General features: G+C 40.0%; 1 protein-coding gene across 3 annotated transcripts in view; it reads left to right on the top strand.

Moving 5' to 3' along the window:
• Positions 1-16171, top strand: part of RALGPS2 (Ral GEF with PH domain and SH3 binding motif 2) — a 314141-nt gene that overhangs the window by 60563 nt on the left and 237407 nt on the right. For 2 of the 3 annotated variants that reach the window (XM_075067906.1, XM_075067905.1), the window contains exons 3-4: positions 1676-1783; positions 14378-14428. In XM_075067906.1, coding sequence (XP_074924007.1) covers positions 1676-1783; positions 14378-14428 — 159 coding nt within the window. Of the gene's footprint in view, positions 1-1675; positions 1784-6656; positions 6709-14377; positions 14429-16171 lie in introns of all 3 variants that reach the window. The other variant, XM_075067907.1, reaches the window with a different exon arrangement.

Here is a 16171-nt window from a genome sequence, read left to right as displayed (position 1 = left end):
CTGATCATTCCAGGCTACTTCAGTGAAGCAGTCATTTCTATGTGCTGGTAAACCAATAAAGGGATTTTAAGAAGAGAGCGTTGCTGTCATTTTACTCAGCACAGTAATCTGAGTGTTCACACGTTACAAAGCGTATTTTAATATATAAGGTGGACACTTGGATGTGGAATTAACTTTTACATTATGTTGCATCATATTGTTGAAAATATCTTTTGACATTAGTATTACAGAAACCTAACGTTGGTGATTGGAAGCCAGTTTCTATTTTTAGACAGTTGGAAAAAATCTTTGTTCTTTAACATTAACTTTTAACATTAAATGTTGTTGAAGCACATCATGCAGGTTGCTGAAGATGCAAGTCTGTGTGGTTTTCCTGATGCATATGTTGAAAAGAGATTATACCATTACAGTCATCATGGTGCTTTTCTGCTCCAACAGCTCTTTAAAATAAATTTAAAAAATGGAGAGGATTCTATTATTTAAAATTTCAGCTGGGTTAGTTCACTCCATTTCTAAATGTCCTAGTACCCATCTATATGTGGAAAATTAGAAGTTAGGTTATATAACTGATCATAACAGTAACAAATTCGGCTTGCTTTGATTTTCATGGAAACATGTTGAGAACATCCAAATGTAGTTTGCACTAGTGCTTATGCAGCTGCTGGGACAGTTATTGCTGGATTGGTTACTAAAAGTATAATTTGAAAACAATTAAGTTTGGCTGACAGAACCATTATTGGTGATAATTCCTGAGTCAGGAAGAACCCAGCTTCCCCCTCAGATCCCACAGTTTGCTCTATATATAATGTAGACATATTGTGTCCAAGATTATTGTGTAAAATATCAAATATATCTTATGAAATATAGTTGCATTTAGCAAGGACACTTGAATACAGTCTGTATCTTTTTATATATTTTACTGACATGCCACCCCCTAAAAAAAAAAAAAAAAATCGAGAGAATTGGAGGAAAAAGGCAGAAAACCAGGAAGATAAAGGAATGGGAGGGCTGGGGAAGGGGAGGGAGAGCAACATTTCAGTTTCCATCCACTAGGATAGTTTGCATATCTGATATCAAGAATCTTGATTGTAAGTAATTTTTGGAGTTCTGATATCCTTTCAAATTTGAGAGAAACTGATTTACAGTCTTATTACTTTCATGTTGTCTGCTAACCTAATCAATACAAAAGGTTTAAACAAAAATCAAATTTATTTTGTAATTGCAGTGATTTTAGTGCTTAAGAAAGGAGATGGGATAGCTGACATATCATCTCAGTACTTACCTGCAACTACCATTTTATTTCAGTGTTAGCTCTTTTCTGACCAATCTTTGTATCTATTCGCCCTTTGCAGTGATTGATTTTTTTTTTTTTTAAATCTAAGACTAGTAGAAATCATTTTTTGCCTTGAGTAAGCAAGATTAAATGCCAATTCTCTCTGTGTAAATGTTGTGCATTATGAGCGTCATCTAGAACCCACTGAAGTCAGCTGAGGTTCTCTGGTTTCAATGGGTTTTTGGTCAGGCCCTAATATGCTGCATGTGCTAATATGCTACATGCACAAGGGTAATTTGCAATATAGAAATGTTTCATGCAACAAAGAGACACTTGAAAATAAACATTTTCTTCTTGTTTTGAAAAGAGAACTATATCTGTTCTTTTTTTTTATTTTGACAGAAGAGTAGCAGCTCTGAATCCTTAAGTGACAAAGGGTCTGCTGAACTGAAGAAAAGCTTTGATGCAGTGGTATTCGACGTTCTCAAGGTTACGCCAGAAGAATACGCCGTAAGCAATCAACAAGTTATCTTTTTGTGGGAATACTTCTACTTTTGATGCTGTTTCTTTTCCCCTCTTAACAACCCTATTTCTCCCCACCTCCCACCCACAGGGCTTCAAAAAGAGGCCCTCTGTGGTTCCTTTGGTCACAGGGGCCGACTTCCTCCAGGCTGGACAGTACAGGACATATGTTTCTGGGGGGGAAATCTAAGACTGGGAGTGTTTTGGGGTCACCCTGCAGTATAACCAAGACTGATAAGAGCCTGAGAGTAATCCAAGTATGGCTGGCAGGCTGCAGTTACACACAAATGCTCAGGTTGTGGCTTGCATGCTGGAAAGTTGTTTTTGAGCAGCCCAAGTTGAAATTCCTTCAGCAAGGCATTGTAAAGCACAGAAAGTTGCAGGGCAGGGGTGACAGCTTCTCATTAGTCTTGATTGTACCCTGGTGTGTTACAGAAAGGTGATTTTATGATTTACAGCATTGGACTCAAAATCTGTGTTGTGTTATGAACATAAGAATGGCCATACTGGGTCCGATCAATGGTCCATATAGACCAGTTTCCTATCTTCTGACGGTGGCCAATGCCAGCTGCTTTGGAGAGAATGAACAGAAAAGGGGCAGTGTTGAGTGGTTCAGTCCCACCTTCTGGCAATTGGAGGTGTATGACACCTGGGGCATGAGGTTGTGTCCCTGATCATCTTGGCTAATAGTCATTGTATTGTGTGAAGGTATAAATAACATTCCCTATTAACTTTTTATTAAAAGTGAATGGTATAGAGATCTCTTGTTATATCCTCCCTTACAGCAGGTCTGCACTAGAAGCACTACATCGGTGCAGCTGTGCCACTGTAGCAGGTCTGGTGAAGATGCTCTGTGCCGACAGGAGTGTCTCCTGCCGATGTAGTGCCAGAGCAGACAGCGCTTAGGTTGCATCGCACAGCTGGGTGTCTTTTTCACACCCCTGAGTGATGCAGCTTAGATTGATTTAAGTGGTGGTGTAGAACTGCCTTTAGCCATCTTTTCTAAATTGAGCAGTCCTAGTCTTTTTAATCTCTCCTCATATGGAAGCTGTTCCATAGGCCTAATCATTTTTGTTGCCCTTGGGCAAGTCACTTTTACTTTGCCTCAGTTCCTCATCTGTAAAATATGGTTTATAATACTTGAATTATAATTCATCATTTGAGCAAGATTAGATCCAGGTATTAGCTCCTCAGTGTAAAACTGGTAGAATTCCCTTCGTTCATGAGAATTGGTAACCTTTAAAGGCAGCAGTAGTGGTGTAGAACAGTGGTTTTCAAACTTTTTTTCTGGTGACCTAGTTGAAGAAAATTGATGGCCGCAATCCAACGGAGCTGGGGATGAGGTGTGGGAGGGCCTCGGGCTGGGGCAGAAGGTTGGGATGCAGGGGTGGGGCTGGGGATGTGGGGTTGGGGGGGCTCAGGTCTGTGGCAGGGGGTTGAGGGTGTGGGAGGGGGTCAGGGCTCTGGGCTTAGGAGTACAGGCTCTGAGATGGAGCCAGGGATGAGGAGTTTGAGGTGCAGGAAGGGGCTCTGAGTTTTTTGGGGGGGGGGGGCGGATGAGGACTGGGGAAGGGGATTGGGGCACTGGTTTATCTCAGGAGGCTCTTGGTCAGCGGTGCAATGGGGGTGCTAAGACAGGCTTCCTGCCTGTCCTGGCACCGCGGACTATGCTGTGCCCTGGAAGTGGCCAGCGGCAGGTTCGGCTTCTAAGCGGAGGTGCACAGGTTGCTGTGCGCAGCTCTCGCCTGGAGGCAGTCCTCCCAAGCTCCCATTGGCCGGTTCATGGCCAATGGGAGTGTGGAGCCCCGTGGCCCCTGTGCACCGGGCTGCAGCACGGTGTCAGAACAAGTAGGGACTAGCCTGCCTTAACTGGGCAGCACCGCTGACGTGACTTCTAATGGCCCAGTCGGCAGTGCTGACCAGAGCCTTTACAACCCAGTGCCTTACATTCTGCCACCCAGTACTGGGTCGCGACCTGCAGTTTGAAAACCACTGGTGTAGAGTGTAAGCTGGCTGTCCTCTTTTTATAATAGCCTTTTCTCCGAATGCTTCAGTTAGTTCCTTCTTGATCTGTAATTGATGCAGGAACTCCCTGTTAGACTGTGCATCTGTATTACTTCAGTTCTTCTGGAGTTGCTCATGTATCCTTATAACACTTACTTATACTTTTCCAGTCTTACACTAAGGAACTGAGGTCTGTCTGTCTAGTACAAATGCCTAAATTCCTTTTGAGAACGTTGCCGTGAATGCTCCAACATACACTGCAGTGCTTCAGTACTTCTTTTTGAGGGAGGAGGTTGTGGTGCTTTTTCACAGTGCTCTGGTTCCTACCCTGACATGTCAGTTTCTGCTTTGATATGCCAGACCCTATTTAGGTGTGGTGTGGTTTGGTTTGGTTTGGTTTGGATGCTGAGACTTCAGTGTCTGTCCTGGTAGTAAGGCACAGTATTTTTTTCCAGTGTGTGACTTGGGGTGGTCCAGCATATTGGTTTTGGGGATTTCAGGTTTCTTAACATATTGAGGCTGCTTGGTGTTCTGAGCATTGGGAGGATCTTTTATCAGTCTCACTGACAGTCTGATGTGGTTTTTAATGCTTTGTACCTGTCTTTTGGTTATGTTTTTGAAGAAGGAAGTATTGACTTTAATGGCTTCAAACCATATTAGAACTATGTCCAGTAGGAATGGCAATGTTTTTAATTGTATTTTCAGTCTTGTAGCCTAATAGGATACTCAGGGATGTCAGATTTCCTGTGGATATCATCTTATGGACTGAGAAACTGTGCACGATACCTCCAAACCCTCTTCGAAATCTTGGTATTGGTGTGGGATAGCGTTTTCCCTCTGGAGAGAGACAATCTGGAGGAGCAAGCACCCAGTTAGTTCTCCGCCTTCCTGGGAGTGGTGAAGTAGGGCTCTAGCCCTGGGATGGTGGGTGGCAGGTTCCAGCCATGGGGCTTCTGGCTCTGTTCTCCGACTGCGTGGTTGTGGGCTCTGGCCCTGAGCTCACCCCCCATCACCCTTGGCTCCCACTGCCTCCCCCAGTACCCCATCATCCCTGGCCCGCACGCCCTCCGTACCTATCTCTCCATCCAAGGCTTAATTTGTCCCTGGGCTTGTCAGGGCTAAGTAAGTCTGCTGTGAAAACTGATATTTGTACGTTTGTTAATATAACATTTCACAGCAGATTTTAGTAAGCTAGCAAGTCTTAAGAAACAAAACAACCAAAAAAGCAAAAGAAACAATTGAAAAAAAATGTGCAAAGCACCTTATTTGTGTTTCTATTTTCTTTAGTTCCAGTAAAGAATAGAGACAGCAGTACATTTTTATTATTGTCTGCAAAAAAAAAAAAAAAATCCTACATAAATAAATTACAATTATTTGGATATGTATATGTGCATATTTGTTTTTCCTAAAGTTAATAAAATAATATTTTAGGAAAAATTGTCAGAGCAGCCACCCGCAAGAGTCGGTGGCCACACTCTGAGGCCACCAAAAAAATTTGTTGAGAACCCCTGATAGTCCTCACTCAATTCATAAAACCAACCTTTGAACCTATGAGTGAGTGCTCCCTCTTAATTTATTAAACAGTATTCATCATAGCAGTACATTTTCCCAGAAGAGTAAGGGAACTGCAGGCTTTAATGGTAGATTCACCATTCACAGTTTTCCACAAACACAGAATGATCCTTCATCACATCCTATATTTCAGCCCAAAGCGGTAACTAACTTCCCTCAAACAGTCAGTTGCTCTACCAGTATTCTTTCCCAGCTTTCATATGCACTTGGATAAATAGAGATTCTACATATTACTTTATTTTGGTAATTTATTTCAAAATATCTGTCACCAAGTATGTCTGTCACAATATAGACCAAAAAAAAAAAAGATTCTGGTAATTTTTTTTGACACACAGATTACTTACAAGGCGCATTAATACAGAACTTTTGTGTCATTAATTTAAATTACAATACAGAACTGTATTTCCTGCACCTGTCAGAAGCAGTGCAAAGGCTTGGGGGAATCAAGAGTAATGGAAGAGCTGAGGAAGAGGGAAGGAGCCTGAGAGTAAACCTAGAGGGTGTTGGGTGTGGATGGGAGGTTTTTCTTTTGGGGGTTGGTGGGAAATTGTTAGGGTGTTGGCAAGCCTACCCATGCAGACCCTGGCCGACCCCAAGCCTCTCCCATTCAGTCAGGCATGTCTGCCCCTCTCCACGTACCTCTCATTCTCCTTGGGTCTCTGCAGTCCCCATCCCCAGGCTCAACACTATCAGCCCACTAGCTCCTGAGCCCATGCTCCAATCTGCCCCCCTCCCTCCCCGCCATTCTGAATCCAAGTCTGTGGACCCCCAGTTCCCCCGCAGCCCTGTGTGCCCCACTCTGTCCTAACCTGGTTCTGCAGGCAGGGTGCTGTGATGAACTCTACTCCTGGGGGAATTCTGCGGCAGTTGACATAGAATTTTGTATTTTCCTGCATAAAATACATTTTGCTTAAGTGCTGCAGTTCCGCGTTTTTCTCACCTGAGGCTGCTGTGGTGCTAGAACAGCCAGCACCTCTTAGGCAAAATGTTTTTTATGTGGGGAAGATAAAAATGATGCGAGAGAGATGAATTCTGCATGTCCGCAGATGCACAGAACTTTGAGGGTATTTTTACACCAATTTGCTGGGCAATACTGTGACCAAAAGGACTGTATCTAAATGAATCTGGTATCTCTCTTATTGCTTTGGCCTGACTGACTGGCAGATGGGAGGCTATATCAAGGTTCATTTATCTTGGGAAAGATTGCCGCCAATATCTCTTCAGATGTTTCCATTGGAGATATCTGTGTAATACACATGTGCAAAACATTATTGTTTGAATTTAGGCTCAAGAGGGAATCCTGTATGTGGCTTTCTGTTCCAGAGCTTGTTTCCAAGGTAAGGAGAGACTAAGCTCTCCTATCCACTTCATTTTTTCCAGATGTCCCTTTTTTTCACTTGGATGCTTTATTTACTGGAAGTTTATTTGTTAACTTGTCTCTTGTAGACTTGACTGTTTTGTGCACTGTTGGATGTTTAAGAAGAAGCTTACTCCTCATTTGTATTTATGAACTAGAAAAAAATGTAAAAAACCTTTCAACACTTTGGCCTTGATTGTTGCAGGAGCAGATTTATTGACTTTTTTTTTACTCTTCAGGAGTAAGAATTGTTCACAGATAATATCTTTAGAAAAAGGTAAATTACTTATAATTATGCTTCTAAATATTTTATTATATTCCTGCAATCTCACTGGCCTCCCTAGTTCCCCATGGTATTTGGAGATTCTTTTAGAATTATTTTCATTCTTATACCTGGCTTTCATTTTTTTTTTTTTTTTTTTTTGGGGGGCGGTATTTTTGATTGTGTTGGTTTTGCATGGGCTGTCATCATGGAAGCATCACTTCCTGTGCAATCAAAATAACTAGAACATTTGGAGGGGAAAAATATCTGTATTTAGCAGTAGGTGGAATGTGATGGATCATTAAATCTTAATGTCTCAGGGAGAACTGTTACCCTTGAGCTAAGACCCAGGAGTTGAAAATTCTGCACAAAAGATATCTTTACAGTATCTGAACTACAGGCAATTAATTTACCCTTCACTTCACAGGTATGTTATGAAGATAAATTCATTTGTTTGTGAGGAATTCAGATACTAGGCTGATGAGTGCCTTAGAAAAGTCTCTTTAAATTTAAAAAAAACTCTCAGTAAGATATATATATATATTTTTTTTTTTTAAATGTCCCTCAGTGCTGTATTTTTCTCAATCCTATACAGTATGCTGTTTGGCATTCCAAGCCCAGCTGTATACAATACCACAGTGCCTTCCCTAGCCTGTGGTACCTCTCTATGAAGGAAATAATGGTTTGGTTTTGGATTCTGGGGTCTGGAGCATGAGTGGTCATTACACTTACATATTCAGGTTAGCTGGCAAGGCTGAATGGAGCTCCATTGACTAACTCCTATTCAGCCAGTAGTGGATGATGTTGAGCAGCAATTAGGTATGTCGATTTAGCTAGTCTGCAGAATTTAGATTACAATTAGAGAGCGAGATACAAAAATATTATTTGCCCTGTTTCATATTTCATAGCAACTTCAAAGCCACCAAGTCAGCTCTAGTAAGAAACCATTAATTTGCATTAAGGTTTTAATATGATATCGAGTCAGAATCTTAACATTGCATAAAAATCCTTATTACAGTCTTTTTCCATTGCTCAAATTATTGCCCAAACTAGACAGATGTTTATTTTGTTAAATGGAGCTTTTGCTAGAGTTTCTAAATTGAGGTTTACTTCTGCAATTGTAGTGCAGTTTACACTGTCCAGTGAATGACTTTCCTTTTTTGCCAACAAGGTTTGAATATGCATTCATTTTTTTTCTAATGAGACAAATCCTTACTGTAGGGTTCATGTTTGTGTGAATAGGCTTGAAGTACTCCATGGCTGACGTTCTACACTGTTAACTGAGCAACCAGGAGGTGGCATATCTGCTTACTGGTGGAGGCATTAACTGATGTAACGTCTCTTCTGGTATTAGTTTATTTATTTGATAGCCTATTCTGCTCATTCTTGCTGATACAAGATAAAAACAGATAAATAAAAAAAAACAAACCTTCAAAAACCTTTATTTTTATTCCTGTAGGGAAGCCCATCCTCGACTCTTAGTACTTTTACTTCTTTTCTTTTAATTGCCCAGTTCCATTTGGGTTTCCATTTATCCTATCTGCTTCCCACATTATTACAGGAAGGCTATATAATGAAGCAATAGCTATAAGATTTTCAACTGGGCACATTGATGTTAATGAGAAAAGGGCAGAATGATATTGTATTCAAGAAGATCTGTTGAGATTTATCACACTCCTGGTTCAGTCAGTGCCAGAACTGATGAAAACAATTAAATGAACTCAGTAAATACCTCTGAACATAAAACCGGGTCCACATTATCAGAATTTCTCTTCAACACCAGCTGAGAGGTTTAACAGCAAGGACAGAAATTATATAAAATCTGCAGCTATGCTGCTTTTCACTATTCTGGAATAAATCTGCTTTGCCTGCAAGCAGTTGAACTAGTCTGAAATAGAGATATTTGACTAAGTAGGATATTTTGGGCTGCCTTCATCACACAGTAAAAAAGGATCTAGTTGTCTTCAGCCACCTTTACAAAGAAACATTAAGTGGACAGAGTTCCTGTACATGCGATCCGTTAAACCCAAGGCATGTCTCAGCCATGGAAGAAAAGAACGCTACCTACACTGTGCAACTGATTGCAGTTTAACAGCTCTACACCCAGAAGCGCATAGTCCTAACAGCACTACAGTCATCCTTAAGGAGGATCATATGCCTACAGAGCCTGAGCTCTGGAAGATTTTTAAACTGAATGATATGGCCCCTCTTACTTGCATTTTTCCCTAAAGCAGTCCAGCTATATCCTCAATAAACAATTTCTAAATTGTAGAAGGACCTTGTAATCCTTGAGGAGGAAACTGAATATGTTGGTCCTCTTCCTACTATCTGTAAATTTTCTAGTTTAGCCTGTCTGATAATCTTTTCTTATATTTTTTTCTCCTCCCCGCCCCACCCCCCACAGGGAAAACTGTGGTGGTGCTAATCACTGTAGTATTTGAACACCTCAAAAATAATAATGAATTTATCCCCTCCACACCAATGTGAGTTAAAGTACTATTATCACTGCATAAACGGGGAACTGAAGTACTGCAGCGCCTTGTCCAATAAAGAACACTGTGGCAGAGTTGGGAATTGAACCCGGATTTCTCAGCTCCCAGTACAGTGCCTTAACCACAAAATTGTTTGCCTTTTCAGATGTTAACTTCATAAATTACGTAAATTCCTTGAAGTATGAGCATTCCTCTTGAAGGATTCTTCAGTTTTTCGGGATCCAAGAAAGCCAACATTCTCATATAGAAAGTAATGCTTCTCTCTGACGTATTCTAGAACTATTACCTGGAATGCATATCCAAATATATTTCTCTTTGACTGTCTCTGCTGTAGGTTGGTTGGTCTTCTGAAATCTTTCTAGAATCTGTCTTATCTGTCCTTCCTCTTTTTCTTTCTAAGCTATGGAGACATTCTTAAATTTATGTATAACATTGCTAGACATATTCTCTTTCTGGAATATAGAAGAATGAATTTTCCCGTATTGTTAATTTTTGTAGTCAAAATACTTATTCACACAGATCTGCCCAGAGGACAGAGCAAAGAGAGATTGCAAATTTACAGTTGTATTGCACTTACAATTTTTTTCTTGAAGGATACTGGTAACTTGATAAAGAAAAATGATTGTAGTAAACTTGTTTCATTTGATCAATTCAAGTCAAGATGAGCATTTCAGAACTCTTCTTGAAGTATCAAAAAAACTGAGCCACCAAGAGAAGATGAAGTTAGCAAGAAAGCACCAAAATCTTCTTCCATGAATTTATGAGTGCTCAGGACTTGGGAAAGAAATTTTACTCTGGGTCTGCACTACCAAAATCAGATTAATAGGCATGTTTTGAATTTAACTTCCTCATATTCCATTTGGGCTGAATCTTTCCTTGCTTGGTTTTAAAAGAAGTCATTTTTTTCAGGAAGCCTGAGCAAAATTGATTGAGTTGTTTTCATAAACTAAGCATCATAAAATACATTTCCCACATATTCTGAGCTGAAATGTTGTCCTCTAACTTAATCAGCTCAAGTGAGACACTTCAGTTTGGCTTGTTTTGCATATATCATTGAGACTTAAAAAGCAAGTCAGGTTTTGGAGGGGAAAATAGTTAATTAGTTTTAAATGTGTGAAATCTGCAGTTTTGCTTGTGTGTTTTAGAGTTCTTTTTTAAGACAGTGTAAAAATATATTTATTATGAAGTTGCAAAGGAGATTGTAAGCTCTGCAATTCAAATGGTTCTATATCAAAGAACTTGTAAATTCAGTACTGGGATTCCTTCGGGTTGTGGACCACTCCACAGGTTCATGAGGCTCTAACAGAGATGGTAAACTTTCCAGGGGAAAGCCTCTAGGCTGGGGTGTGGACATATGATGGATTTATATAGAGGCAATACAATATTTTTTATCGTAGGTATCCCTTTCTTAATGATTCCCAACATTTTGTTAGCTTGTTTGATTGCCACTGCACGTTGAGTGGATGTTTTCAGAGAACTATCCACAATGACTCCAAGATCTCTTTCTTAAGTAGTAACAGCTAATTTAGACTCCAACTTTTCATATGTGTAGTTGGGATTATGTTTTCCAATGTGTATTACTTTGCATTTATCAGCATCGAACTTCATCTGCCATTTTGTTGCCAAGTCACCCAGTTTTGAGAGATCCTTTTGTAGCTCTTTGCAGTCTGCCTGGAACTTAACTATCTTGAGTAGTTTTGTATCATCTGCAAATTTTGCCTCCTCATTGTTTACCCCTTTTTCCAGATCATTTATAAATATGTTGAATAATACTGGTCCAAGTACAGACCTCTGCGGGACAGCACTATTTACCCCTCGGCATTCTGAGAACTGACCATTCGTTCCTATCCTTTGTTTCCTATCTTTTTAACTAGTTACTGATTCATGAGAGGACTTTCCCTCTTATCCTCTGACAGCTTTCTTTTGCTTTAAGAGCCTTTAGTGAGTGACCTTGGCAAAGGCTTTTCTTAAGTACACTATATCCACTGGCTCCCCTTCTTCCACATGCTTGTTGACCCCCTCAAAAAATTCTAGTAGATTAATGAGGCATGATTTCCCTTTACGTAAACCATGTTGACTCTTCCCGAATAAATCATGTTCTGCTGTCTCTGACAATTTTGTTCTTTACTATAGTTTCAACCAGTTTGCCCGGTACTGGTTGGTTAGCAGTTTTCCTGCATCTGATGTACTTTAAAATTGTTTTTGCTATTATTTTTGGAGTCTTGGTCTAGCTGTTCTTCTAAAGTATATATTTACACTTCTTTTGGCAAAGTTTATGCTCCTTTCAATTAAAAGTGAACGTTAAATCCTATTGGGGATAAAGGATGCCTTTTTACCTCTGACTGCTTCTTTTACTTTGTTGTTTAGCCATGGTGGCACTTGTTTGGTTCTCTTACTAGGGTTTTTTACTTTGGGGTATATATTTAAGTTGAGCCTCTGTAATGGTGTCTTAAAAAAGTTTCCATGCAGTTTGCAGGGATTTTCACTTTTCGCACTGTACCTCTTAATTTTCATTTAACTAACTTCATTTTTGTGTAGTTCTCCTTTCTGAAATTAAATACTACCATGTTGGGCTGCTGTGGCATTTTCTCCGCCACAAGGATGTTAAATTTAATTATAGTATCGTCACTGTGATCAAGCAGTCTGGCTATAGTTACCTCTTGGACCCCATCCTGGGCTTCACTTAGGACTAAATCAAGAATTGTCTTTCCTCTTGTGGGTTCCAGGACTAGGTGCTCCAAGAAGCAGTCATTTAAAGTGTCAAGAAACTTTCTTTGCATCCTGTCCTGAGGTGACATGTACCCAGTCAATATGGGGATAGTTGAAATCCCCCATTATTATTGAGTGAGTTTTTTTTTTTTTTTTTAATTTTTATAGCCTCTCTAATCTCTCTGAGACGACAATGAATAGTGGTTGACCCACGGAAATAGAGAGAGAGTGACTGTATAGCCAGGTAGTTAGGGCACTCCCCTAGGATGTGAGACCCAAGTTCAAATCTGTGATCGAAGGATTATTTATTTATAAAAAGTGGCACAGTTTCAACAGGAGAGATTGAGAAAAAAATCCACACTTGACTATCCTGTAACCCTGTGGCTAGGACATTCTCCTTCAATATAGGAGATGAAAGTTTTTTAATCCCTACTCCACATCAGGTGATCCGGGGGGGGGGGTAGGGATTGAACTGGGGTCTCCCACATACCAGGTGAGTTCCCTAACCACTGAGCTAAAGGTTATAGGGGAGGCTGCCCCTGCCTCATCACCATTCTCTTTTTGGTTTCCTGGCCGTTTTACCAATCTGGTTCTCCTCTGTTAGGGTCAAAATGCTTGAAATATAAAAGAAAAGACTTTGAAGTGGGTAGAAACAAAATGTTTTTTGTTTTGACCTCACTCAAAACATTTTCGACTCAATAATTTACCCAATTGAAAAATATCATTTTGGGTTGACCTGAAAAAACAAAGTAAACATCACCCACCCACACCCCATGTATTTGAACTGCCAACTGTAAAATCCATTGTAAAGCCTGTTTGGATTGATAGCTGCAAGGAGATAAAAATAATTGTAGTGGTCAATGATGAAAATGACAAGAAGTAAACACCCTAGCGGACACTATAGTTGTGATTGGAAATAAAATCAAAATATGAGGAGATATTGATGACAAAAGTTAACAGTTTATACACAGACATCATACTTGTACTTAATATTCCTAGCAAGCGAAGACTTTCATTGAGTTTGATTTATTGTGACAATTTTCTCCTGAAAGATAATTTAATAACTATAGGCAGTTTTTTAACGGTGTGGTGAAAAGTCTTTTTTATTCTAGAATAATTCACCTTTTCCTTGTCTTACAAAAACAAAATCAGTGCATTTTAGAAGAGATGGTTTCAGTCACCCAGGTTTGTTTTTAAATTAAAAAACAACTCTTCTGTTTTTTAGCATAAACACATAATGTAGACTATTGTGGTTGGTATGGGTGAGAGGATTGCAGAAATAAACTCTTACATAAAGGGTGAGTATGGAATAATAACTAACTGAAATTCACAACGTTTGTTCTATTATTTGTTGCCTCTTAAATGAACTTGTGAGGCTAGGTCTGCTTGATTTCCCTTAGTTTAGAAAACTAAATACAAAACCCATCTCTGTCAGTAGTTCTTCTCACACAGAAACACAGCTCCTCTTGTCACCTTTGCTAAAAACACAAACAAAAAAGCAAACCACTGTTTATTAGTTCTAGCTGGTGGAAAGGAAGACAGTTCTTTTGTGTGTTAATTTTTGGTATATAAACTGATACTATAGTCAGGGATGCCATATAAGAACCTATAGAAACAGGAGAAATGGACTTTTGTTTCGTGTCTTGGGACAGTAGAACCACTCAACTTTGTGGTTCACGTGCTACAAACATGAGAAATGACATGATTGATTGATTAATTAGATGCAGAAATGTTTCAAAAGGTACACGTATAATAAGAGATGGCTGTTTGGAGCATGGAGAGAAACTGGGTTTGTGAGGAATTGAAAGTGCATTCTTGGCGATTTTTAGAAGTCTTTCTGTATTTAACCTGATAGCTTATACATTTTAAATCAGGACTCTCATAAACAAATGCAGGTTTTGGTAAATAAGAATAACATACTTGCTTGTAGATAGGATTTTGTTTATTTGAATAAATGTAAAATACTGACCATTGGTTTATACTTTGGATATGCAGCATGTCTTAATGGTAATAGCAAAGATACTTGTTGGTAACAGATTCATAATATCTGATATTTCCAGCATGATTATAGTGAAACAACACAATGTAACAGAGTAAAACATGTGCAGTTGGCACTCTATAACCATGTAGGATTTTAAACAGACAGAAAATTAATTTTAAATATAATGTATGACTTTGTATTTCAGGGTCAGATAACACTAATGGATGTCCCAGTATTTAAAGCTATTCAGCCAGAGGTGAGTAGTTCACAGGTTTTGTTTTCAATTTTAAATGAAAAGGGTCAAGATCTTGTGATGTCAACCAGCAAACACAAATTCTGGAACTGGAGAATATGTATGCTCAGTTATCCTGAGTTTCCATTTCTTATAGCTTTGAAGCAGATGACTTTAAATATCCTGAGGATATCTGGATCTAATAATGGTGTGTTTTGGGAAAACTGTTGGAATTTAAACACAGTCAAGTAATAATGATAAAACGAAGCGTCTGTCTGAATGTTTCTTTTGCAGTGTTTCTGAATGTTAAACATCTGTGGTTGAATATATATCCTGATACTTTAAAAGTTCAAACTTTTCTTACTAGTTGAAAGACACATTTGGTGGTGTATTGTCTTTGGACCTAAATGACAATAAATATGATCATAATATGCTTTTTGTACATTGATTGTATACTGATAGGCCCGTTTGACTTTTTAGTGTCTGGTTAAATCTTCCATATAACAAGTGAACTACATTCAGGGCCGGTGCAACCATTTAGGCAACCTAGGCGGTCCTCTAGGGTGCTAGGATTTGGGGGGCACCATTTTCTTCGGCAGTGACCGCGGTGACCAGATCTTCGGCCGCCCCGGTTGTTGCCGGCATTTACACGGAGGGAGCTGGGGCAGGGGAGCGCGGGGAGGGCTGCCTGCAGCAAGTAGGGGGGGCTGCATGCAGGAGAACTCCCCGCTCCAGCTCACCCCTGCCCTGCCTCCTCTCCGAGCATGCCGTGGCTGCTTCACTTCTCCTGCCTCCCAGGCTTGCGGCGCCAATCAGCTTAGGCACCGCAAGCCTGGAGAAGTGAAGCAGCCGCCGCGTGCTCGGGGAGGAGGCAGGGAGGTGTGAACGGGGGGGGCGGTGCCTCAGGGCGGAGGGTGGGGAGGTGGAGGGCGCAAGGTGGAAGTTTCGCCTAAGGCGCGAAACATCCTTGCACCGGCCCTGACTACATTGCTTGTCTTATTGCTAGTTCTCTAATTTACATAGAATACCCATACACCTGAATGTTAATGAAGTAGGTGATGAAAAGGAAATAGTGGATACATGTATTAATAATACCCAAAAACATACATCAGCAGTTGAGTGCTTCATTCTTTTTTCTACCCAAAGCACGTAAACAGAGTGCGGATTATAGTATTGTTCTACCCTTCCTGATAGAAGTGTAGAATAATGGGATGCTTTCCCTATGGTGAGTTCCTTTCTCTCTCCCATAAACCCACTTTGTGGTTCTGAAAAAGATCTTCCTGGATCAATTGGGATGTGCCCCAAAAATAGGTGATGGGAAGAGACTGAGTGATTCTACCATTTCCACTACAGATGCAGCATGTGAGCATAAGGAGCTTTTATGTCTTAAGACTATCTGAGTAGTCAAAAGAATTCTTCTGCCACTGGCCATTCCAGTGTTAACTGTTTAGCTCTGCATTTAATATAGCTTGGTCTATTGTTGGTACTATTTTTAGCTGTTGATGCTTTGTGCCAGTGCTGTCTCATGCAGTTACTCCATCACCTAACTTGTCGTCTTTTAACTTGACCTAACTTCTGGGCCACTTTATATAATTTGTCTAATATTCTGATTAGTGGTGTGTTTAATTTCTGTCTGAGAATTGTGGCTGATTTACACTAGATTAATTGCAGTTACAACTGAATACACAGTTCCCAACAGTCCTGGGTTTTGTGGGACTGTTTATGCTATCCCCTGTCCTGTTAGAAGTGAGGGCTGAGCAGTACTGT

This window comes from Chelonoidis abingdonii, chromosome 7 (assembly GCF_003597395.2).
Source record: "Chelonoidis abingdonii isolate Lonesome George chromosome 7, CheloAbing_2.0, whole genome shotgun sequence".
In the NCBI taxonomy this organism is placed as follows: Eukaryota; Metazoa; Chordata; order Testudines; family Testudinidae; genus Chelonoidis; species Chelonoidis abingdonii.
The sequence above is the reverse complement of the archived record's forward strand: the minus strand, read 5'-3'. Positions and strand labels throughout refer to the sequence as shown.